This window comes from Protopterus annectens, chromosome 6.part0 (assembly GCF_019279795.1).
Source record: "Protopterus annectens isolate FY-2018-M chromosome 6.part0, PAN1.0, whole genome shotgun sequence".
NCBI lineage: Eukaryota > Metazoa > Chordata > Ceratodontiformes > Protopteridae > Protopterus > Protopterus annectens.
This window is the reverse complement of record NC_056737.1, coordinates 1,203,639,020-1,203,662,966: the sequence shown is the minus strand read 5'-3', so window position 1 is coordinate 1,203,662,966 and position 23,947 is coordinate 1,203,639,020. Positions and strand designations below refer to the sequence as shown.

Below are 23,947 nucleotides of genomic sequence, written 5' to 3'. Positions count from 1 at the left end.
AATAGCAGTGTGCAGAGAAAGGCACATCCCAGATGACAGGATATTAAGCATATTCATACCAGTGTACAAGAACAAAGGGGACATCTACAACTGTGGGCAGTACAGAGTCACCAAACTCCTATCACATTGTATAAAGGTTCTGGAGAGGGTGCTTGATAAATGGATATGCAGGGTAGTAGGATGTAAGATGGGAGAAGAGCAGTTTGGATTCAGATCAGAATGCTGCACAATTGACCTGATGTTTGCAGTGAGACAGATACTTAAGAAGAAGCTATAGAAGAGGAGAGAGTCCAAATGGACATTCCTAGACATGGAGAAAGCATATGATAAGGTCCCAATAAAGCTGATCTGGGCAGTACTGTATTGCTTTGAAGTCCCAGAAACATTGATAGAATTAGTGCAGGCTATGTACAAGGACCCAATGACTCAAGTACAAACAGTGTTTGGCCTCATAGAGGGGGGTCCCAGTGGGAGTGGGTGCACACCAGGATTCAGCTCTGAGCCCACTGCTGTTCATACTGGTGATAGACTATTTTAGCAAACACGCCAGAGGGAGCAGATCAACAAAGTTGCTGTATGCAGGCAATGTGGCATTACAGGCAGACTCTGAGCTAGAACTTCAGCAAAGGACAGGAGAATGGAATGCAAAACTTGAAAGCACCATAAGATGGTGGTAATGGCAGCACATTGGGGAAATCAGAAGAAGCTGAGAATAAGGATAAAATGGAAGATAGTGGAACAGGTAAAACAGCTTCAAGTATCTGGGAGAGGTGGTTAAGGAGAAGGGAAGTCTGAATGAAGATGTGAAAGCTAGAATCAGAGGGGCTGCAGCCAACTGGCATAGAGTGTCAGGTGTAGTTTATGACAGAAGAATGCTAAAAAAGCTGAAAAGTAAGGTGTACAAAACACTGGTGCAACCAGTACTACTGTATGGTATTGAAACCTGGGCAGTAAAGGCAGAACAGTCGATGAATCTAGAGGTGATGGAAATGAAGTGCTGAGAAGGGTGGTAGGATACACACTGTGGGACAAATGAAGAAATGAGGACATAAGAGCAGAAGCCAAAGTAGCTCCATTTGCAGGAAAGATCAAAGAGAACAAATTATGACGGTTTGGACACATGCAGAAAAGCAGAAGACAATCTGGTGAAGAAGATTTGGGACAGACAGGAAGAAGGTAAGAGGAAGTGAGGACATCCAGCAAAAGAGGTGGATGGATTGTGTGAAAGAAGATCTGCAACAGTCAGGCATGAATGTTGAAGAAGGCAGGAGTGTGGCACTGAATCGAGAGAGCTGGTGACAGTTAACATGATACCCCGACCCCATGTAGAAAAAATGAGAAAAGGGGGGCTGATGATGATGATGGTAATGGTGATGATGATGCAACTTGTGCATGATTGTTCACATAGGAAGGATTTTTAATCCAGACAGTACTGTATAAATTGTGGAATAGCTGGAACACATTCCGGCATTATGCCTCTGAAGTTATAGGGCTTATGTCAATGTTAACTTTAATAAATATTATGCCTACATTCACTTTTGAATACTGGATTACTGGGCTTAAGAAAAAAGTAATAACAGACAAAAAAATCGTTGGCATTCTATACCAGCACATTCACCTAAAACAGGACACATAGTTCAGGACATATAGTTTAGACTTCATTGTTTTTACAACTGAGAAGTTGACAGCTGTGGTATTTCATGAAAACAGTTTATGGTATTTTCATTAAAGTGTTTGCAGACTTAGAGAACAAAGAATATTCACTATAAACAAACATCTTTGTTTTATGGTTGGGCATGCTTAAAGCTTTTGACACAGTTTATAATGTATGGCCACTACTGCAGTTTGTGTAATGACTAACTCCACATATTGTGCCCTAAATCCACTGCACAAGGCATCTTGTGTTTTATGTTTAAAAGGGTCATTGTAAACTACAGGATTTATGGGGTGCTCTCTCTACAACTGTTACTTTTACTGTTGTTTGCTACTTCGGGGAGTGTGTGTGTGTGTGTGTGTGTGTGTGTGTGTGTGTGTGTGTGTGTGTGTGTGTGTGTGTGTGTGTGTGTGTGTGTGTGTGTGTGTGTGTGTGTGTGCGTGTGTGTGTGTGTGTGCATGTGTGGACACATCTATGTTGCCTCTGTTTGTATAATGGACAGTGTTTCTCACCTGATGCCACATTCTTGCATTTGCTGCCAGTATGGACACTAAGTCATTTTACCTAGCTGACCTTGCCCATGCAATGACCATTTAAAAATGCAGGCATTTTCTTCAGTACTAGAAACATAATGATGGTATCTGTAAAGGTAAGTGTGAGATTTGATATTGTTTAATGTAAGAAGTACAACCAGAATCTGTAGTAAAGCAGAGTTGCCGCAGATGCACTGATTTTTCCAAGATAATTTGATATTATACTGTGGATCCCATCTAGTCTTGTCTCTGTTGTGTTCGGAGCTTCTTATGTCCTAGAACAGTGGTACAAAAATAAAGCCAGCATTTTAAGACTCAGGATGTGCTTCAGTAATCTACTCAGTAATTGGATCAGAGACACACTGCTGCTGTTTGGGTAAGTATGCTGAAAGAACAGCAATGACTTACCAGACATTAGCAGTGGGACAGCTGTAGAAATTAATATGAAAACTGAAGTGATAAGCTATCCCTGTGGCACAGATACATAAAAATCTCAAATCTAATTCTGATGAGCAGCAAATGGTGACTGATGCAGGCTGCTGGAGGAAATGGAGGAAGCATGCATATATATTTTGGTCAGAGTCAAAGTGGTCTCAAAACACACAAAATACACATTCCGTTGCTGTCCTAGACCACAGAAATGTCATATCTTCTTATTCAACCCTTTCCTTCTGAAATTCATAATTTGAAAGTTTAAATTACCCATGACATGGTTAACAATGACCAATACACAATGTTTTTTTCTGTTCTCATCTCCATGGCCACCAAATCCTTCTCCTTATTGAACCATTCCTTTCATTGCTCCTCCTCACAGGGAAACCGGAATAAGTAAACGAGGTCAGCTACCTCATACTGGTCCCCTGTATTTCTTTCACTTGCTAGAGACCTGGTGGTGATATGATGGTTCAGTGACTATGGTGGTCCCCCTGATTCATCATGCATTGCACAATAGCTAGATACTGGCATATCTGTGGGTGCGTATATGCCACAAAGGCCACTATTACCAGACTCCATTTCACTGATACATCTGGTGGTTTTTACTGAAGGGGGAGTTAGGAAGCAGTCAGTCCTTCCTGATCTTTATTCCCTCTCTCAGTATTCCTGGATGCTGTGAGTGGATAGTGCTCATCCATCAAATGACACAAATAAAGCTTTTATTTGGAAAATTATTTAATATTTTGCATCCTTTCAAGCAGAAGGTGATTGAGGCAGTAGTACCTGATGCTCAGTATGAGAAATCACTCGTAATCTTCAGTCAACTCAGGTTTCAAATGAGCAGAGGGAACGTACCAAAGGTCCTTTTCAGGAGTACCAACTTATCTCTATTTATGTTTTTGCATTCTTTCTTCCTAGTTGCTTCAGGAGCCTTGGGATATAGACTCCATCAGTTGCTACTATCCTTTATTGTTAATGTAGAGCTTAGACACAGGATTGATCAGCTTGTTATTCTTATCTGTTCGAGGAGTGATGGGCTGTGAGCATAATAACTCATCAGTGACAGAGATTACATGTAATTACATATGAACAGAGCATAAAAATGAAGCTATAATTATGCAATAGACATACATCAGTAAAAACGCTGAGAATTATATAATACTGTGGGGTATACATCAGTTGTTATGACTTGGAAGGAGAAGCGTGGAAAGAACAGGGACTAGTTTGAGAAAAGATACTGGAAAGAATCGCTGAAGTCTATTGCCTGGAAAAGGGATGAGGAATTTGTCTAGGGGTGGGCATGAATAGGCTGGAGCAGGACTAGCCTGGGGTGTCACAGTGCCAAACCCAATTAGTGTGAAGGAGAGTTATTAGAATAAAGGGAGGCCCCTGCAGAGTAATTAGAATAGAGGGAGGCCCTACAGAGTTATTAGCATAAAGAGAGCCCCCTGCAGAGTAATTAGAATAGAGGGAGGTCCCTGCAGAGTAATTAGAATAAAGAGAGGCCCCTGCAGAATAATTAGAATAGAGGGAGGCCCCTGCAGAGTAATTAGAATAGAGGGAGGCCCTACAGAGTTATCAGAATAAAGGGAGGCCCCTGCAGAGTAATTAGAATAGAGGGAAGCCCTACAGAGTTATTGGATTTAGCGACTTAGAGAAGAGGTTTGTCATCTGAGTGAAGACTCCTAGTACTAGAGCATGAGTGCATTCGGTTTTGTAATGCAGGTGTTGACTTTGACTCTTTTGGTTCTGAAAAGCACAGATTTAAATATTCTGTTGAATCCAGACACCGCTTTATCTATGGGTGGTGCTTTTTCCTTCAGCATCAACCCAACCATCATCTCTCTCAGAAAGGTCTTACACCCATTAGACTAGTCTCCAATATACTGGCCTCTTAAAGACTGTTAGTGGGGAGGAACACTAGCTATATAATCTTACAGACAGTCATGGAAATTATTAGACCATTTGCTGGCATTTTTCTTTTGGTACGGCCTCTGATTCTGGCACCTCACTCATCGTAGCAGCTTGAGGGTCCCTCCCCTCTACCGACTGGGGTACCTATGTTTAAGAAACTCCCTAATTGCCCTTGGGCTAAAAAAATACCCAGAAGCTTCACCTTCCTCAGCCATGATCAGAGATCAAGGTGTTTACCCTATTACTTTGATCTGTCCCTGGTAGTTGGAATATGGTCTTGCATCAAAACCAGGGCCAGGTATGCCTTCCCCCTGACACGTGCATGTTCCTAGATATGTTTTTCATTAAGGCTACTGTGAACACCAAAAGAGTGCCAGGCATTTGCCATAAGGTCTGCTGTGCTACAATTGCTGCACCTGTAGAAGGCGAGAGTGCATGTGAAGCAGTGCTACGGACCAATTGGAGAAGCAGTGCTATGGACCAATTGGAGAAGCAGTGCTATGGACCAATTAGAGAAGAGAGTTAGAGAGTCACCCAGGATATAGAACTTTTTTTTTTTTATCCTAGATGCATTTTCAAGGATGCTTCTGGAGTCAATGAGAGAGGCAGTAGTGATTATACCAAGCAAGTGAAAAGGGTACCTGAAGGACCTGTGAGAAACTCACAGTCCATTTCTCTAATTAACTTAGATGTTAATAGGTTCATAGAATCATAGATTTATACTAGGCTAATGAACACTGGTGTTTTTTAAGTGGAGTCATACATCCCAAATCTCTCACAAGTTCTGGTACCCTTGATAAGTGTGAGAAAGGATGTGGGAGATGAAACATTTACAAACTGGGGCATTGGGAGATAAAACATTTACAGGCTGTCTGTGCCCATTAGAGACATAGGTGTCAAAGCAGCACCTATGCCTAGACTGGTTTACTATCAAAATGTGGAACAGCACTTATGTGGAACTGGGATGGATGAATGCATCTTTTCCAATTTCTGTAATGCCATTCTGAAAAATGTTCAAATACACATTAGCTAATGGTAGTGTACATTAGCTGATGTGCATTCAGCATTCGAATAATAGATCAAACTATAGTGGGGACTGGGAAATGTACCCTTTTCCTCACTGTATTGCAATCTCGGAGATGGAATATATAATTTGCAGGGGGTGTGGGGGGCACAGGCCACCACATGGTAGGTGTAGATGGGCTTGCCCCCTGCAAAACTGTAAAAATTTGTGCTGTAGATGTACACTTTGTAAGGCAGCTTCAGCACAACTTCCTGAGGGTCTGATGTCACCTCCTGATATTCCAAATGTGTTTGAATGCGAACATTGGGCTGATGATGTTTGACATTCTGAATGAGTGACATTGCCAAATTCAGAATGTCAGTTTGATCAAGTGAACAGATTTTTGTTTTACTTTCAATTTCTTGATAGTAAATCATCTAGAACAACCACTTTTGGCCTCTGCTGAGCTGTGCAGTATCCTCACAATAGGAGAACATAGATCACAAAAAGCACAGCACGGCAGGGCTAGGCAGTCAATGGTTTAAAATTTGTCTCTAGCTGAATGTTGAATAATGTTGCCAAATGGGCATGAGTATTTTCCAGTAATATGTGGATTGAGGATCTATTCTACTCCAAACTCTGCCAGGGACCAATGCTAATGGTGGGAGAGCTATATGTTGTCCATTATGAACCTGCCATAAAGCATAGCAGCCCTGGGTCAATAAGCTACTGGCTGGCTGGTGTCCATTTGCCCAACTTGGGTTACCTGGGATAGCTCTGTTGAGTGAAAGCTGGGCATAAAACCAATCAGCCTGTCAAACATGAACTAAGAATTGATACACTCAATGTAGGTTCACTGTCAGGATGAAGCTTGGAATTAGAAGACATTATGGTAAAAAGGTGTCTGAATATACTGTGCATCTATGAGACAATGTGTGGAAGTGCAGTGCAGCAAAGTCACTTCGCTTGGGATCCAGAGTCTACTACTCTGGAGGAGAACAGGCTAGAAATGATGTGGGAATTGTGATGAGGGGCAGGCTTCAGAACATAGTGAGGGATGTAATCAGAATTAGTGACAGACGCATGGCAGTTAGACTCCAGCCTAATGATAGGCCAGTATTCATAATCACAGCATATGCCCAACAGCAGGGTTGTGATACTGATGAAAAGAGTGCATTCAGACAGCAGTTGCAGGACCTACTAGATAAAGCAGGACAACATGAATTGGTGTTGATAATGGATGACTTGAATGCACATATTGGGACAGACCGAGCAGGCTATAAAGACTGCCTGGATCCAACTGAGTGGGTCAACAGGAATAAAAAAGGAGAGACCATTCTAGACTCCGGTCTGGCAAATGGCTTGATAGTAGCCAACACATGGTTAAAAAAGCGAAACAGACACAAGTTCACATACAAGAGTGTACATCATGCAACTCTGGTAAAGTTCCTCCTCATAAGGAAAGGATGCTGCGGTACAATCAACAATTGGAAAGTCATCCACGGTGAAACTCACAACATAAATCACTGGTTGCCACAATCAGCTGCAAGTAGGGGTCAGGGAAGGGTCTAAGGTCCTCTAATGCCACCCACACCTGTACAGTGCATTCCTACATATGTGAAGGTTCTCAACAAAAACATACCTAAACAAAAGAGAACTCTGATGCAAAAGCACACACACACATCACAACCCACTGCACAAAGCACTGTTTGTACAGCCTGGAGGTGGAGTTTCAATATTTATCAAAGACATACACACCTCCAGGCTGGTCAAACAGTATAATGCACTTGAGACACTCCAGGTGCAGATAACTATTGACAAAACACCTGTTCAATTCATAACTAGCTGCAGACCCCCACCCATGACTCAGGAGGCCCACTCCACCTATCTGGACTTACTTGAATCCATCAAGATTCAACCCTCTACCCTGATCCTGGGCAACTTTAACTACCCAACCATAGAGTGGAAGACCTATTCTAGCTCAAACATGAATGCCCAGAGATTCCTCAACTTCGTCAATGCATTGGATCAGCTGATCGACACCCTACAAGAGGTGAAAATATCCTGCACCTGGTACTAACCAACATGAATAGCCACTGTAGCACCCCTACAGTGTCATCCTCCTTGGTAGGATCCACCAATAAAGTAATCACTTTCGAAGTCACCATCTCCCCTGACCCCTCTCCCCTTGCCAGGGCCGAACAAAATTTTGCCCAAAGCTGACTACAACCTCCTGGGAGCAGGTGTAAGCAGCTTCACAGCTACCATCCCTTCAGTTGAATCAAGCACTAATGTCCAAGCCTACACCAAAAAAACTATATAAGCACCTATATAGCTGCATGGATTCAGCAATACCCAACAGTACCAAATCATTTTCCACAAGGAAGAGTAAGCCTGTCTGGTTGACAGCAGCAATAAACAGACTCTATAATGAAAGGAAAAAAATTGCTGTCCAGGACAAAGAAGGAGCAAGTGCCAAGTCAGACGCAATTTCTCTTTTGTCTGAACAAGCAAATAAGGCCACTGGTAAAATCCTCTAAGGCTTTCAAGTCCAAACTGGCCACATCCACTAAGGGCAATCACAAGGCTTTCTTCACTTATGTCTACAATCTCAAAGGTAACTCCCAAACATGCTCTGAATTGGTGGTCAAGAATACCACGTACACAAATGCCATCAATATAGACAACCTGCTGGCAGACAAGTTCTGTGAAAACTTCACCCCCTGTCCCCCATCAGTAAAACAGGACATCCCCAGCATTTGTCCCCCTCCCCTCATCCACAGGGAGCTGGTTATTAATGCCCTTTCAAAGGCAAAAAATACAGCCTCCATGGGACCTGACAACATCCCCGACTGTGTCCTACATGAACTCAGGCAAGAGCTCTCAGCACCACTAGGCACCCTAGTCAACCAAAGCCTGTGCACCGGTTTCATCCCAGCAGAATGGAGGAGAGCCACCATCATCCCTCTGCACAAAGGTGGAGCATCAGCCAACCCAGGCAATTATAAGCCAATCAACCTAACTAGCCTGATCTGCAGGGTCATGGAATACATTATTATGGACCTTATAAACAAGGACGTTGGCAACCTCCAAATTCTTGATCCCACACAGTTTAGTTTTGTCAAAGGAAGATCATGTCTGTTAAACTTGGTCGCCTTCTTCAAAACAGTTACTATAGCCATGGATGAGGCCAAGACAGTGCACATCACCTACCTTGACCTAGCCAAAGCCTTCAATACTATTCCCCACTTGGGCATAATAGATAAACTCTCCCAGCTAGGCATCAACCCATATGTTACCAGATGGGTAGCTAACTGGCTCACTGATAGAACCCATTCAGTCAATATACGGGAAGCCACCTCTAATAACAGACCTGTAACAAGCAGCATACCCCAAGGATTGGTCTTGGGGCCTGGGCTGTTTGGGATATACTTTTCTGAGGTGCAAGTCAAAACCAGTGGTCTGTGGCTGACCAAGTTTGCAGATGACTGCAAGCTGGGCACTGTCATAAATTCCCCTAGTGATGTGAACATCCTCCAAGAGGGCCTTAACCAAACTAATGACTGGTGTCATAAGCATGGCCTCAAACTGAATGCCAAGAAATGCATCATTATCCTCTTTGGGGAAAATGGTGTCCCCACTAATTATCACATTAATAACAATGTACTAAGCATGCAATCAGTCGTGAGAGACTCGGGCACCCAGATTGATAGCAACCTGACTTTTGACACCATGTTGCCTCCGTTGTAAGGAAGGCTTTCTACATGGCCCACCTCAAAAGTAAGGGTATTTCATCAGGAACAAGGAAGTCATAACATTCCTGTACTCCTCCCTTATCAGACCTATTATTGAGTACAATACCCCCTTCGGCATTTACCTTGCCAACCACATGCAGCAGTTGGAGAGACCACAGAGGTTTCTGACCAGGAAAATCCAGGGTGTAAAACACCTATATTATACAGATAGGCTAAATGCCCTGTCCCTCTACTCACTCTCATAGAGACTGCTTAGAGATTACCTGTGTCTGGCATACAACACCATCTCAGACTCAGCCTTGATGTAGTTGCTGCATATCCATAAGTCAAACTTCACTCACGCAATCCACACGCAAAGTCTCAAACTGGTCTGTGACATTAATATAACTTGTTGGCAGGATAGATTTGTGTCCCAATGACTCCCCCATCTGTGGAATAGACTTCTCCATGTCAAGCAGAGTACCTCACTGGCCCTCATTAAGAAGAACTGAGATGATTGGATGGGAAACACAAAATATACCCCTGGGATTTGACCTGTGTCCCTACTGGGCAGGAAAAAAAGGTGCTGACTTTGTGGGAACATGGGTGACATTCTTGGCTAGGCTTATAAGGGGCTCCAGGCCAATAGCCTAGTATTGTCCTATGAATCAATGAGCCTATAAAGGTAGAGCAGTTGAGAAAGGTAGCGGTGATGAAAATGAAGTTCCTGAGATGGGTGGCAGGATGTACACTGTGGAACAGATGAAGAAATGAGGGCATAAGAGCAGAAATCAAAGTAGCTCCAATTGCAGAAAAGATCAAAAAGAACAGATTACAGTCATTCAGGCACATGTACAGAACAGCAGAAGACACTCTGGTGAAGAAGATTTGGGATGAAATGAGGCCATCCAGCAAAGAGGTGGATGGATTGTGTGAGAGAAGACCTTGTGATAGATAGGCTTAAGTGTCAAAGAAGGCAGGAGAGTGGCATTGCTTAAAGAAAGATGGTGAGAGTTGAAATGATACCCCGACCCCATGAGGAAAATGGGAAAAGGAAGATGATGACGACGATGATGATGATGATGATGATGATGTGCCAAACCAGGGATGATTTCCTGTTTTGCATCGAATTGTCCAAGTTACACTTTAATAAATTAGAGAGGAACACTGCTTCATATGGATGGGGAGCTTGTTCCAGAAACAGGGTAGTCTCTGGGATACATACCTGTATCTCCAGTAGGTTCTATTTATATTTCAGGCAAGGATTAAGACTTTAATGAGTAATTCTGGTGCTGTTTGTTTTGTGGATATGCAGGAGGTCATCAGAGTGGGCTACAACAATGCCTAATATGCCAGGCACAGCTCTGCTATTAACAGCCTGTAGGAGACAGAATACAGGTCAGGGCATTGAGGTGCTCTGCATAGGACATATTACTTATGTTCTGTATTATTTTACTGAAGAACCTCTGTGGATGTTCCAGTTGTTGGATGTGCCTGGTTAGGTATACCAATGGAGGCATTGTACTCAGTGATAGGTCTGATGAATGCTGAATGCAGTGTAACAGAGACCTCCTTGGACCTAGATATCATACCTTTGTTGATAAGTTGCAGAACACAGAGGGGAAAAAAAGACAGCACCCTGTGAGGCTGTGGCTGCTTTGGCTCGATTGCTAAATGCGTGCACATTATTTGTCTTGTTTTGCAACTAAAACAATGAAAAATCCAAAATTATGGGAAAGTACTGAAGGTAAACTAAGTCATAAAAGAGACAAACTCCTAGAAGTTCGATCTTCAAACACAATGTCCTGCAGGCTTGATCAGCTGCTGTCTACAAGGCCTGTAAGGCCTACTACACTGCAGGAACTCAGAGAACAAGAAATTGCACTTAATCATGGCCCAGGATGTCTTGCACAAGCAGAGCTAACTTTTAACGCATCTAAAAGGAGGAGAAGAAGGAAAAGATGTGAAAGACTGAGAAAAAGAGGGGCGAGAGCAGGAATAGCTGCAATCTGTATATCGTAGTGTATTGTCATTCCACTGTGTTTAAATTGCATTATGTCTCTACTGCATATTTAAACTCAGAAAGGAACCAAAGCTGTGTCTCTTGTAAGTCACACACAAATTAATTTTCCATTACCCTTCCACCCTGGTTTTGTTGTGTTTTTAAACTCTCTGTCTTTCTAGTTGCCCAGCCCTTATGTTAATTTGACATCATAAGTCCTCCCTCTCCTTTTTCATTGGCTATTTCAGTAAGATGAAAATTATCATTTTGTGAAATTACTCCCCTTAAGCTATTTAAATGTATCTGCTCTCCCACTGTATTCAGTAGAACCAGAATAAAAAAGTGCCCACCCCCATCCACTCTATCTTGTTCTTTTAATATTAATGACTCTCTTCTTAGACTGCTAAATCTTGAGTTACCCCCTCATTCACATCTAACTGCTTAGTGCATGCTGTAGCTCTTAGGATATTAAACCATTTGTTCCATCTTACCTTTAAATCTGCAACATCTAGTCCAAGCCCATTGGTCACTGGAGAGCCCACATTTTGTCTCTTGGCAGTCATCTTGAGATTAATGATTCTATTTTAAGAGAAGAAGCATATGGACATTATTTCCTGGACACTGTTGATCTCCAGAAAGCCTGATATCTGCTACATAGCAGCCATTTTGGAATTTGTGCTACTGTTTTGCTCCTGGTGAGAGAAGGAGCAGAGGGCCATTGATTTCTGACTGCATCTGACTGGGCAGTGAGTGCCTGTGTGGGACTTTCCTGACTGGTCTAGTTGCTATTCAAGGCATCCAGCAGGAAAAGGCTACAGCAAGTCTACAGATCTCTGCATCATCTGGGACAAGACTGATAATCAACAAAGAATCTGAGGCCTGTTTCTCATCTTAGGATTAATGCTACCGTTTTTGCTACTGTTGAGAGTAGAATCAGCAGGACATTGAATCCCAGCTGTATAAAGCTGTGGTGAGGCCAACACAAGTAGTACCATGGTAGCAGCCAATTAGGTGAATCCCCACTATTCATCATTCTTGATAACTCTAGTTCTAACTTTTCAGTGAGGACTGAATGATTAGCTACTGTCTAGCCAACTTCAGTGTACCTCCCTTAATACGTTATCCATAAATCATCAGAGTCTACAGTAGCTGATCAAGCCAGAATTTCCACTGAGTGACCTTTCAAACCTCCTGTATTAGGGGCACGTGGGATATATGCAAATGACCATTATGAACATCAGGTGTTTCAGGTATATGGCAATTCTATCAGGACACCTGGAGTCATTATTTAACTTTAGTCTTAAAACAAGTTGTGCCACATGAATGGAGGACTGCAACTGTCATCCCCCTTCATAAGGGAGAATGTTCAACAGATCCTGGAAACTGCAGACCCATTAGTCTGACTAGTCTTATTTGTAAAGCTGTGGAAAAGAAAAAATCAAGGACGTTATCAGCAAGGACACAGGAGACCTCTGGACACTGGCTATATTACAGTTTGGCTTTGATAAAAGGTCATGCTTACTGAATCAGGTGGACTTCTTTGAAAAGGTCACTAAGGCAGTGGATGAAGGGAAAACTGTGCATACTGTCTATCCAGATCTTTTTAAAGCATTTGCTACAGTACACTACTCAGGCATTGTCAACAGCCTTGCAGAACTAGGTATAAACCCCTTTGTAACATGCTGGATCAGTAGTTGGCTCACTGATGGGACCCATTAGTAGTTCATCTAATTTTGTGTTGTAGTTACTTTTCAAACTGAAAACAAAAAGGCATCTTTGGCCAGTTATGTGGGTTGTAATTAGAACATGCAGTAATTAAGCCAGCCTGCCCTTATAGTTTACGTTATACAAGTTAGCATTTAAATGGATTCTGAACTCTTCAGCAGTGACTGCCTTCTCTCTGTTTTGGGAAAGGAATCTGCTGTAATCATTTCCTCTATCTCTCTCTGTTACTTCCGAGTACTCCAATAGACAAGAACAGAAAAAAATAAACCTCTTAGTGCTGCTATTTTGGCCCCAAAACATGGTTTTCTCAGCCAGTTCAGATAAACAAGGGCTCTCACTCACCATCACTAAAGCTGTGTAACTCAGTAAAGGGATCCCTACAACATCCAGATCTTAAAAATTTCATGTTAGCTGCATGGGCAGTTTTAGCATAGTTCCATTCAATGATCACTTCTCTGTGGTAGTTTCTATTTTGCAACAAGCCAGGAGGCCTTTCACCAAGGAGCACAGGCCAAACGGAAATGTTTCTCTGCTTGGTGTTCCACTGATTAAATAGAGCCAATGACTGCCATTGTTCTCATGGATGTGTAATACTTGACCAAACTATTCCTCTGCACTTTATCTTATGCATTCATAAAAGGATGGTTTACCTTTATATCGTCGATCACATATGATCGACCTACCACTTCGTCGACCCGTTTCCCATGAATTCAAAACCACAACACTTCTTAAATGCCGAGATAATGTCGAATTTCGACATTTCCGGCAGTGCCAGACCTCCACACCAGTGCTACTGGTTTTCAACATTTGGGACGTTCATGTTTTGGAGTTCGCGGAAGGGTGGTCGACCTTTTTGAGATCACCGTTATAAAGGTAAACCTAAAAGGACACATCAGTGAAAGCAACATGCCTTCCTTTGAAACCCCATTTGTCTGTTCAAGGAGTGGTACACAACAGGTCACCCAAGAGACCTAACCCTTCTCCTTAGGATCTTGACTTTGTACTGGAAGTAAACCTTGCCTCCTTCTTATCTTGGAAGACTATTTTCTTTGCAGGTATTACCTCCATCTGGGAGCACATTGGGGCTGCAAGCCCTAATATGCAAAAGGCCACATGCAGGTTTACATTATGACAGGCAAAGCGTTATAACTAGTACCCCCTCTCATGGTAAATCTGGCTTCAGACTTACCATTAAATCCAACCAGTTGGCCAGTGGTAGTCTACCCTATAACCTAGAACTCAACATGTATACAGACATTTGATGTATTACTTTAAGAGCTCAAAGGAATTCAGGTAGTTTAATCAACTCTATATTTGATTATTACAGGTAAACAGGACAGACTACTATAAAGCAAATGCTTTCTAAATGTCTCCCAACTGCATTGTCTTCTGTTATGGCCATAATCAAAAGCAACAGAAAGCCAAATCAGAGATGCTCCATTAAAGCAACAGTTATCCCAGCAGCTTTCTGCAGTGCTATGTCAGATGGGTCTGTTATACCTGTTTATTTCACTCTTTATTAAAACATAGTTCATACAGTACTCTTCAAAAACATTTTACTTTTAGAGCACCATTGATTGCAACAACACTGCATGAAGAAAGACTCGTGAGCAAACACAGGACTAACACTGAAATTTTGAAGAAGCAAATTCCCCAGCACCCTGTACTCCACAAAGCTTACTTTGTATTCTCACTTTGAGGCTGTTGCAACTTGCAGAAACAGTAATGATGTAACTCAAACATAAAATGATTCTTGTACTATTTCTGGAATGTTGTGATCGCAGAGGCACAATGTTAGTATTATATTGAGCAAATATAAATTGCTATAAGTTATTAAAAGGAAAACAACATATACTCAAACAATCAAGCTTAGAAAGTTGCAAAATAAGGAAAGGACCCTTGTAGAACTAAAGGCAAAGTGCTCAGAATATTTGTGAGGCTGCTGCATAAACCAAGGCACACATCTTTAGCAAACTGTATAAACTAGATATGCAGTAGAGGAACAGGGCAGCATATTACAATGCAGTCCTACAGGGTATTTTACAACGCTTCCTAGTTCTGGGGTTAAGCTACCCCTAAAGTAACAAACTGCATTGCTACCTTTTCTATGTACAAGGAATTATACCACACTGATGATCTTTGTGATGAATATACTAGAAATATGTTAATTTAATTACCTTATAGGAGATGTTCAAATGACAAGGTCACTACTGCAGTATAGGCTCCCAGCCACCCTCTCCTGGGGTAACTATAGGTACAGCTAAGGCTACTGATGTCCTTTGCTTCACATATGAATGAATGTGTTTTGCCTCTTGTGCCTTTTCAGAATGCTACCTCTAGGACCCCTAGGGGTGGGTTTTCTGACTGGGTCACACTTTGCCCGCTCCCTTACAGCTTCTAGATTAGGTCTCTGATGGGAATGCATATGTACAATACAGTGTCTTACTTCCAGGGTTCATGGAATGATCTCTTGGCTTCAGGACCCAGAAGGGCAAAGATTCTATTTCTTGGTTTCTGGTTCACGATTGCACTTGTAGGCGGCTTCTATCTCCAGGAAAGAATATAAGATAGTGCATCCTACTTCCATAGTCTGTTGAGCATCAATTAATGTTTCTGGCATAAAAAAGACTTCATCTCCAGTCTGAAGCTAGCCAAAATCTCTAGAAGTCAGACCAGAAAGGAAATGTACACCATAAATTCCAACAGACAAGAAATTATATTGCATGAGCGATTCTGTAATTTGATTATCATATGTATTATGAATGCAGCCAGATGACTGTACTTTCTGCCTCCATGAAAAATCTGATTGTTTCCCTTTTACTTGACATCTGCATGATCTTCCAGCTTCCTGAATATGTACATTGTCGTGAGTTTCTAAAGACCACAATATTGCCCCCTGTTCATCTTTAGTGCAGCTGTAGCAATGACAGATCTCCACACAACTTATTCTTAAAAGCGTATTAATTTATGATCTATCCGTAAATAATTCATTATAAAGTTGTTTCTTATGTTGCAGGTAGATACCAAGTTCAAACTACATTTCTGGGGGTTAGATTCACTGAACATTTTATCAGCCTTTAAAAGGAAAACCACAAGTACCGGTGAAGCACTCTGTCACATAAAAAAGTCTTTAATCCACTGGTTTAGCGCTTTCAGCCCAAAAATTAGGCCTTCATCAGAACAAACTGTTAAAAAACTGTCCCATTTTTATAGCATCTTCAGTACACATCAAACCAATCAAATCTCAGTTTTCTTAAAACTTAATATAAAAAATATATATATGTGTGTATTTTTATTTTATATTTTTGTATATTTTTTATTTTTTATATTAAGTTAGACTGTGGTGGTGGTGCTGCGGTAGCATTGTCCTGTTCGATTCTCAGCTAGAGTGTCTTCTGTGTGAAGACATGTGTTAATGGGCATACCTTTGTTGAAGGTTGTGCGTCAGAGCTGACAACTCAGAACGTAAAAGTCTACTGCCATTTATTAGCGGACCGGAGTTCCGCTGTGGCGACCCATAACCGAGAAAAGCCAAAAGACACAACAACATATTAAGTTTTAAGAAAACTGAGATCTGATTGGTTTGATGTGTACTGATGATGCTATAAAAATGGGACATTTTTTTAACAGTTTGTTCTGATGAAGGTCTAATTTTTGGTCTGAAAGTGCTAAACCAGTGGATTAAAGTCTTTTTTGTGTGACACAGTGCTTCACCGTTACTTGTGGTTTTCCTTTTAATTTTACAAAAGTTACACAAGGTGTGAGACAAGTCTGCAGTTTTTTCTTGAATTTTATCAGCCTTACTCAGAGTACATTGTGTTATTTATCTTTTCATTCCATTGAGCTACAGTCTGCATGTCCTCCCTGCGGTCGTGTGGTTTTCCTCCGGGTGCTCTGGTTTCCTCCCACATTTGAAAGACATGCAGTAGGTGGATTGGACACTCTAAACTGTCCGTAGGTGCAAGTGTGCATGCGAGTGAGTGGTACAGATGAACTGCCACAGCACGGCTAGCCACCCGGTGGTATAAACTTGGCTCAATATGATTGTCACTGCTGAAGTGACAACCCGACCCCATGTGCAAAATGGGAAAAAGGGGTTAAGGATGGATGTATGGATAAAGCCTCAGAAGTAGACAAATTTAGACATAAACTTTATTTCAGAGCGCTATATGACATGAAATTAAATGAAGCATCTTACCTGTAATGCATCCAACAACCAGTAATAATATGATGCCTAAAGGGAATCCAGCTTGTTTCAAGGAATACGGCAAACCTGTAAAAAGGTTTAACAAGAAATTAACAATTTAGCATACACTATTAATGCTTTTAAGAAATTAAAAACTGAGCACATATTAGCTTGCAAAGTCACCCTGGCTACATATCATAAGTATTAAACAATACTCTCTTCTTCATTCACTGATTATCCTGTTAATCCTTTTACATGGTTATGAGGGCGTCAGAGGCCATCCCAAGACAAAAGAGATGCAAGACAGGGGGACATCTCCAGCATATGATGAAAGTCTTTCATAGGAAAACACGTGTGCATGCACACACACACACACACACACACACACACACACACACACACACACACACACACACACACACACACACGCACACACACGCACACACACACACGTGCACACACACACACACATGCATGCACACACATGCACACACACACGTGCACACACATATACACATGCACACATGCGCATACAGACACACACACACATACACCCACACACACATACATACCCACACACCCACACACACATACATACCCAAACACACACTCAAACATACATACGTGCATTCACACACACACACACACACACACACACACACACACACACACACACACACACACACACACATACACACACACACACACACACACACACACACACACACACACACACACGGGCACACGCACACTGGCACATGCACACACGCACACACACATGCACACACACATGCGCACGCACACACACACACACACACACACACACACACACACACACACACACTGAGTGACACACTGGAAGCATATATATGGGCAATTTGAAATATACTGCTAGTCTGGATACTACATGTCTTTGAGATGTGGGATGAAACAGAAGTACAAACGAGAAATCCATGTGGACAAAAGATAACTAGTCAGATTCTACAATTAAAAGTGCTCAAACAACTAAATTAAAACATATTTCAAATGAAGATGCATTATGACACATACTACAGTGCGGCCTCTCAATAATTATACATCGCTCATTGATAAGATTTTACACATAGATTCATAGGTTCATAGGTGTTTGCTAGGCTAATGACCACAAGGGACTTTTTAAGCCTAGCCATGCATCCCAAATCTATGATATGTTCTGTTACCTTTTGTGATGCCCTACCACTGGACCAGTAATTAAGGAGCCTCAATCCTTACCACTGACAACAGTGGGGGATGGACACTGGGAGGATAACAGGTACATACACAGTATTTCCAGATGCAGCTCTCTGCATCAGGTGCAATTTTCCTTAAGAGCACACAGAGACCACAGTCAGTCCGGGGCTGGTTTCACCCTCTTTCTCCAGATCCCCAATAAGACTCCCCACTGGCACAGCTATAGGGTTGAGATCTCAGTTGAGTGGCCAAGCTAAGACCTTCAGTACCTTCTCTGTCCAACCAGTGCTTCATATCCCTGCTCAAGTAGCTCTCTCTCACACACACACACACACACACACACACACACACATACACACACACACACACACACACACACACACACACACACACACACACACACACACACACACACACACACACACACACACACACACACACACACACACACACACACACTCTCTTTGAGGTTTGATTTACACACACACACACACACACACACACACACACACACACACACACACACACACACACACACACACACACACACACACACACACCTGGGCATGTCTGGCACAGGTTTATTAGCTATGTCCCCTTTTTCCCAGACTATAAGGTAGTTATCACTGCCACCAGCCACCTCCTTATCAGCTATTTTAAGGCGCATAACAAGGGTGTCCACTCTTACTGTGTAATATTAATATTAATACAAATGGTAGTTTGATCAAGAGCAAGGCTATTAGGAGTGGCCCACACAGTGTCACCAAATAAATATGTAAGTATTTTCAAAACTTAAATATCTCTACACAGATCAGCCACAATGAAATATGCAAATATATTTAATAATAATAAATAAAAGAACAAGAAAATATTCAGTATATATTCACAGTGACATCAGAGTTCATAATCACAAGAAATATTTAAAATAACATTGCAGGGCAGTCTGAAATAAATAAAGAAAAATATCAAAACTAAGCTTCACTATATTCCTGACTGAATGTAAGAGTTACTATACCCTGGAAACATACCTAAAGAGCAAGACAGATGTTGTGGGGATTGGTTCTAATCAGGTCCAAGACAGAATACAGAATGCTGTGTCCCTCTAAGAGACCTCTGAAATTAATATCTCAAATATTACTGCTGAGATAGCTTGCAGAATGACATAATTTCTTGTCATATGACTCTATATCCCAAGCACCCCCCCCCCCACACACTGCTGGAAGCTATTTAGAAATTAGTATCTACCTATGCTTGATCTACATATCAATAAAATTATTAAAACAGTTAAAAAAAAACTTGTCTCACTATATAGGATCAAGCCCTTCCTAACACCATTAGCCAGAACTGTAATTGCTCATGCACATCTACTCTCCACCCTCCTCTATGCTTCCCCTCTATTTACAAACCTCAGCAAACTGACCTTAATAAACTTTCTAGCAGCTACAATCACGTTGCTAGATTTGCTACAGATGCAGCCTACAGAACTCATCACTGTTATAATCTAAATCTACTAGGATGGCTTGAACTGCCTAACCTACTTCAAGTTAACCAACTAATAGTTGCAGACAAGATCCTGTACCAACCAGATAATACACCCATACTTAAAAACCTTATCACCCCCTACAGTAACCTTAGTGCACTTCTTTCATCTGAAAGATTACTAGTTCAGACTCTCAAATCCAACAACACAGCTGGTAAATCTCTATTTGCTAACTCTATTGGCAAAACTTAGAATTCTCTTCCTGCTAATCTTACATCTGAACTCTCTCTACCTCAATTCAAGACAAGTCTGATTCAGTACTTTAAAAAACTATGGCTATGCCCTTGTCCTAATCCAGACTACCTCTAACCATCACTCATGTGCACATGGAGGACTTCTGCCTACACTTTATTGTTAATTAACTTATAAATCCTATGATTTCCTTGGATCTACTACCAGATTAGCCTACTAGGTATTCAATACCCTATCATTCTTAAAAACACTATCTAGAATTTTCCATCTGAGTAAAAATGCAATAATTTGTTTGTGTATCTGTTTTTTGTTTGTTTACATCTGTGTAAAAATCCTTTTATTTGGGTTTCATTTTGTGTTTTAAATTGTAAAAATGTAACAGTTTGCTGAATGTCTTTTTGGAGCTTTTCTCCCCGGGCCTCCACTGAAAATTAACATGTATCCAGTCGGACTATCCCAGTAAGCAAATGTAAAATAAATAATAAATAAATAAATAAATACCTGTGAAAATGCATAGACCTCAGATATCTGGCAGATGCTGGAAGTCATAAAACAATTACATTCCTCTACATTTCAAGACTAGTAATTATTTTACCCTAAAGACAATACAGAAAACTCCCTAGTACAGACATTGTGTCTGTAGCTGCATTGAAAACTGAAAGATACCATTTTTTATTGTGTAGCCTATAAAGTAATTTAATTTCAGCTACTTTTCTGAAGTTTTGCTGGACTGAAGTTAACCTCCTATGTTCCAGTTTCCACTGCTAATATATATATATATATATATATATATATATATATATATATATATATATATATGGATTCCATACACTAGATCGAAGGTTCATGACTTCGAAATAGTGTATGGAATGCACACTGCAGTGAAAGTGCACTTGATCGCAAGTGCACTTACGCGAAGTTCAGTACAATGAACGGGCATTGTACTGAACTTCCGTGCAGTACTCACAGACTTTACGTTCAGGCCATGGGTCATCGGACCTTAGGGTTAGGGCATGGGTCATGGTAAGGGGATAACCCTAAGGTCCGTGATGACTGCAGCACAGTGAAAGACATAGCAATGTCCTCCACTATGGTGCGATAGTCACGAACCTAAGGATTACGGCATGGGTTAGGGTAAGGGGATAGCTTTACTAACTATCCCCTTACCCTAACCCTAAGGTCTGTGGGTATCACACCATAGTGGAGGACATAGCTTGTTTTTTGATGTCCTCCACTGTGCTGCGGTACTTTCGGTGAAGTGCACTTTCACAGAAGTTCACTTTCATTAAAGTGAACTTTCAAGTAAGTGAGGCTTCCTATATATATATATATATATATATATATATATATATATATATATATATATATATATATATATATATATATATATATATATATACAGTTACAATAGTGCATGTGCATTTCTGTTATCTTCCAGTAGGGCCCATGGTGGTTACATTTTAAGCACAAACCCTTTATAAAATATCTTTTCAACACACGTCTGTACAAACCTAGTTTGATATACACATGACATACAGTTCCAACACATTTGCAACAAATAAGCATCGTACACAAATCATGTTGATATTCAGAAATGACACATAATCTCATTTACAAAATTCCAGCTAGGTGTGCTGGCAGTGCCTCCTTTTGTCATACTTCTTCCCCCCTCAAAGACTCAAACTAGTTTTTTAAGTGACCCTTGAGAAATGTTGCTTGAGAGGGATAGCCTGTCTGGGAATACCTTACCCCATTCCCTGTCTTAAGATTCTAGCTGCCTGTGCATTGCTGACCCCACTGTAGTGCTGCACTGTCATATTACATGCCTGCAACCCTAGGCTCCACCATAGTAATTTGGGATTTTGCTGGATGGCTCCCTGTAGCCATAGATCCCTCTCAGACTCATTCTGCCTTCTACTGCACATACTTAGCACAAGGGCCACCCTATCATGGTAAAGTTTCATGGTGTTACCGTGATACAGTTTGTGCCCCTGTCTCCTGGCTAGCAGTCCTACCATGTAGTTAACATTACTGACCTTCCTTACCACTTTGAAGGGTCTCTCCCAAGCTGCCTTCAGCTTGTTGTGTCTGACAAGAATGAGAACCATAACCTACTGCCCCACAGCATACTCTCTAGCTCGAGCATTCCTGTCATACCACACTTTTTTTCTGCTGTTGAGCTTCTGCCAGGTTCTCCTGGTCCAAGCCCATGACTTCCCTGAGCCTTGTCCTGAGGTTTGGGACATGTGCCACAACAGAGTTCTTGTGGGATTCACACTCCCCCTCCCCCTCTTCACAAATCAAATATAGAGGTCCCCTCAACCCATGCCCATACAACAACTCAAATGGTGAAAACCCTGTGGATTCCTGGAGCACCTCTCTGTAAGCAAACAACAGAAGGGGCAAATATTTGTCCCATTCCCTCTAAAACTGGTCTGCAAATGCACATAACATGGTCTTTAGTGTAGAATTTAACCTCTCCACAAGACCATTATTCTGGGGGTGGTAGGGGGTGGTCTTTAGGTGCTTCACCCCACAATGTTTCTACAGGCCAACCAGCAGGTCTGACATGAAATTGGCACCACTGTCAGTCAGTATTTCTTTTGGGAAACATACCCTACTGAAAATCATTAACAAAGCATTTGCCACCTTTTCTGCCTCAATGGAGGACACAGCCACCACCTCAGGGTATCTGGTAGCATAACCTACTACCACTAGGATATACTTCTTCCCTGTGGAACGTGGGGTATTCAGAGGCCCCACAATATCCACAGCTATCCTCTGAAATGGCTCCTTAATCACAGACAAAGGCAACAAAGGAGCTTTGACCTTGTCTTCTGCCTTGCCTACCTTTACATCTCTGGAAATCCAAGGCCAATAAAAGTTCTGCATAATACGTCTCTTTGCACTCTCTCTTCTTAAACATCCCTACTTCTCATAACTTAATCTACTTTCTGTCCTTAACTCACTCTTCTCACTAGCTCTCTCTAATCTTCTTTGACTACTCTTCTACTGTCTTCTAAAATCTATTAAGCAAATTGCCTTACAGGAACATTCTGTTGTAATTGTTTTGCCTTCATGAGACTGCATTATGATAAAATTGGGTTTTTCTAACCACTTACCCCAAAAACTATACTCATCTTAATGACATATTTCTTTTTATACATCTTGAAATAGTTATGCTATACTCCTGATTATTGACACTGTATAACATTGTATTGCTACTTAATGCCTTGTAATAATCCTGTAACATTGTTGTTTAATGCTAATTTATAATAAAAATTGTATAATATATTGGAGCTTTTCTCCCTGGGCCTCCACTGAAAAGGAGCTATTCAGTTCAGTCGGACAATCCCGGTCAACAAATGTAAAAGAAAATAAATAAATAATTGTATGCTTTATGCCCATATGACCTGTAAAGGGAATGTCAGGGGTTATGGCTAGAAGTGTCAGATGGCAGGCTCTGGGCACTACCAACTGCAATAATATCTCACCCTTTAGCCCTCTTTCAGAGGTCCACTCTCTATACAGTAACCCTTTGTCCCAGTATACAGATTCCCCTTTTCCTTGAGAATCAGGTGCCTCCCCGATTACCTCCCTCAAGTCTTGTAATGTAGGGTCTGATAGCTGAGCCTGTCTCAACTCTCTCTTTGTAACCCTTCCTGGCTCCACTTCCACAGGAAGTCTGGTATCCTCTGACAGCAGTGCCTCACTTTCAGCCTGGGTACTACTACTCACCCCTGCTCTTGCAGTCACTCTAAGGGAACATCAATACCCACCAGTAGCTGTGTTTCACATTCAGACTCACTGCTACAAGGTA

At 41.5% G+C, this 23,947-nt stretch overlaps 1 protein-coding gene across 3 annotated transcripts in view; it reads right to left on the bottom strand.

Moving 5' to 3' along the window:
- SLC38A11 (solute carrier family 38 member 11) overlaps nt 1-23,947 on the bottom strand; it is a 564,244-nt gene that overhangs the window by 424,483 nt on the left and 115,814 nt on the right. For all 3 annotated transcript variants that reach the window (XM_044074824.1, XM_044074825.1, XM_044074826.1), the window contains one exon: nt 17,199-17,273. In XM_044074824.1, the coding sequence (XP_043930759.1) occupies nt 17,199-17,273 (75 nt within the window). The remainder of the gene's footprint in view (nt 1-17,198; nt 17,274-23,947) is intronic.